This window comes from Cololabis saira, chromosome 15 (genome assembly GCF_033807715.1).
Source record: "Cololabis saira isolate AMF1-May2022 chromosome 15, fColSai1.1, whole genome shotgun sequence".
Taxonomy (NCBI): domain Eukaryota; kingdom Metazoa; phylum Chordata; class Actinopteri; order Beloniformes; family Belonidae; genus Cololabis; species Cololabis saira.
The window spans coordinates 4,185,482-4,188,449 of record NC_084601.1 but is presented as its reverse complement, the minus strand read 5'-3'; the positions used below and the strand labels follow the sequence as shown (position 1 = coordinate 4,188,449).

Here is a 2,968-nt window from a genome sequence, read left to right as displayed (position 1 = left end):
TTTTAATTGCATTACTGAAAATAAAGAACTTTATCACAATAGCCATCGCACTCTGTTGTGGCTGATCTTGCTGCTCCTCTGCAGTTGGTGTCCAGACTTTATCTGGGCTTCAGCATCTGAAATATTGCAAGCCTTTTATTATTTTAATATAGCTGATCATGGTTTACAGCTTAAGAAAACTCAAATATCCTATCTCAAAAAATTAGAATATTCTGGGAATCTTAATCTTAAACTGTAAACCATAATCAGCAATATTAAAATAATAAAAGATTTGCAATATTTCAGTTGATTTGTAATGAATCCAGAATGTATGACATTTTAGTTTTTTTAATTGCATTAGGGAAAATAAAGGACTTCATCACAATATTCTACTTTTCTGAGACAGTCCTGTACATCAGCTAATGGGGATCCAAATCAAATCAAATCAAATCACCTTTCTACAGTTGTCTCCTGCAAGTTTCTTAACTCGTTGTTACTCTCAATTAGAATGACTAATTATTCTTTGAAGAACTCACTTTAATTAGGTTCAGGTTTCATGTCTTGTTAGTAACAGAATGATACAACAGAAGATAATCTCTGTTTCATCACTTGGGACCACCGTTTGTTTAGTCATTGGTGAATTTGTCTGTTGTTTTATAAATCCCGCTCTCCGATTGGCTTAAATAGTTAATCCCCAGCCCTTTCGCAGCTGTCGATCTCTGATAGGCTCCCATGAATCGGACGCCCCGCCCTCCAATCTGTCATTGGCTCCCATGAATCGGACGCCCCGCCCCCTGAACGACCCCGCCCCTTCCACCCGGCGGTCAATCACAACGCGGCTCGACTCACTGCTGCAGCCTCGCTATGTGGCGCATGAGCACGCTGGAGAGGATGTAGCGGACTAAAGCTGAACTAAAACACCCACAAACACACTCGCCGAGACGGGAAACCCCGAGCAGACACGACCCGAGGGGAGTTTACGGGCGGAACGGAGCAGGAGGGGGGACGCTGCGAGCGAATTCAAGCCGACCCCGCGCTGAAGCAGCAGCAATGGCGGAGCAGCAAGCAGCCGGCGACGGCAAACACAAAGCGGCTTCCAGCGGCAGCTCCGCGGGCTCGCTGCACGGGAACGGCCGGCCCGGGGGCAAGGGAGGCCTGTCCGGCGGACTCACACAGCCGGCCGGGTGGCAGTCCCTGCTCTCCTTCAGCATTCTGTTCCTGGCCTGCCTGGCGGGATTCAGCTCCAGACTTTTCGCAGTGATCCGGTTCGAGAGCATCATCCACGAGTTCGATCCCTGGTAAACTACACCTTTTGATCTGCAAGTGGTAGTTTCATTTAGTGGTGGTGTTTAACTCTCTGCAATATTCTCTTCAATGCATATTCAAATACTCTGTTGTTTTAACTTTATTTTGCATGCTCTGCTGGATGATGGGCAGCTTTTTCCCCATTTGGGTTAAAGGCTGATTTATGGTTCTGCGTTACACCGACGCAGAGCCTAAGGGGTGCGTCGCGCGTAACATACGCCGTAGCCTACGCGCGTCGATTTAACGCAGAACCATAATTCAGGCTTAACACTTCCAGCATGGGGTTTTCAGTGGGACCATGACATTTAATGTGACACGTATCTTTGCTTTAATAGTCTGGTTTTACAAGTCTTGAGCCTTAATATACAACTTTTACACTCCTCATCTCTCCATCTGCAGCATACAGGACTGTCTCAGAAAATTAGAATATTGTGATAAAGTTCTTTATTTTCTGTAATGCAATTAAAAACACAAAAATGTCATACATTCTGGATTAATTACAAATCAACTGAAATATTGCAAGCCTTTTATTATTTTAATATTGCTGATTATGGCTTACAGTTTAAGATTAAGATTCCCAGAATATTCAAATTTTTTTGAGATAGGATATTTGAGTTTTCTTAAGCTGTAAACCATGATCAGCAATATTAAAATAATAAAAGGCTTGCAATATTTCAGTTGATTTGTAATGAATCCAAAATGTATGACTTTTTTGTTTTTTTTATTGCATTACAGAAAATCACAATATTCTAATTTTCTGAGACAGTCCTGTATCTCCCATTCATTGAAAGCTCAATTCCCTGCAAGATGGAATTAAAATGCTTCATCAAGGGGTTACATGAGGATGAGCTCGTCGATGTGATTGATTGTGGCTGTTTTTTTTTCCCACCCCTGCAGGAATAGATTCTCTGTCAGAGTTTAAACATAACGAGCTGTTGATTTACTTTTTATTAGTGAAGAAATGCCTACTACTCGTAGCAGAGTGTGCTGCGTGTTGCAGCCGTGGCCGATCACCACGGCGGGCCGTTAACATGGAAGCCAACTGATCCGGTTTGGTTAGTCTGTCATCACAATGCAGGATTATTACTCTTTGTAGCAGCAATCACATGGTCTCTGGAGCGGGAGCCTTGCTTGCATCGTCATTCCCTGTCTGCTCCGTACACCCCGTGGCTCTCGGCCAGCCTGCATGACTGATGCACTCATTTATTCATTTTCAAGGACAGGTGCTCCGTCTTGTTCAGGGTGACACTTACCTCTTCAATTATGTTGATAACTTGATTGCATTTTGTAGTCAAGTGCCATGGCTTTAGGGCTGTGAGAGTCCTTTCCACGGTTCAGTTGAGCTTGAGCTTACTTGTTGACAGAAATCCTCAGGAAAGATGTTGTATTATTAACCAGTGGTCGTTTTTGAACACCTTGGGTGGTTGAAGAGTTGGTACACACAGACTTGTACCAACATGCAGTCAAAATTGGGGTTATTGCTAATATTCCGGTTACTGAAACATTGGGAATATTCCGTTTACATGGTAATTAATCATTGGGGATATCTGGATCAAACCAGGGACGCACGGAGAACGTGATGACGCAATTACCGTCATTTCTGCTTCTTCTTCCTGTATCCAAATTCAAAACATATGCTGCTTCGTGCAACTTTTCTCTCACCTTCTTGTAAATCTGGCTATCC

The 2,968-nt window shown here is 43.3% G+C and overlaps 1 protein-coding gene across 1 annotated transcript; it reads left to right on the top strand.

Annotated features, from left to right (window-relative positions):
- Nucleotides 1-809: 809 nt before the first annotated feature.
- Nucleotides 810-1,281, top strand: LOC133461046 (dolichyl-diphosphooligosaccharide--protein glycosyltransferase subunit STT3B-like). The gene has a single exon (XM_061741806.1). The coding sequence runs from the start codon at nt 1,030-1,032 to the stop codon at nt 1,279-1,281; it is 252 nt and encodes an 83-aa protein (XP_061597790.1). The 5' UTR covers nt 810-1,029.
- The last annotated feature ends 1,687 nt before the right edge of the window (nt 1,282-2,968 follow it).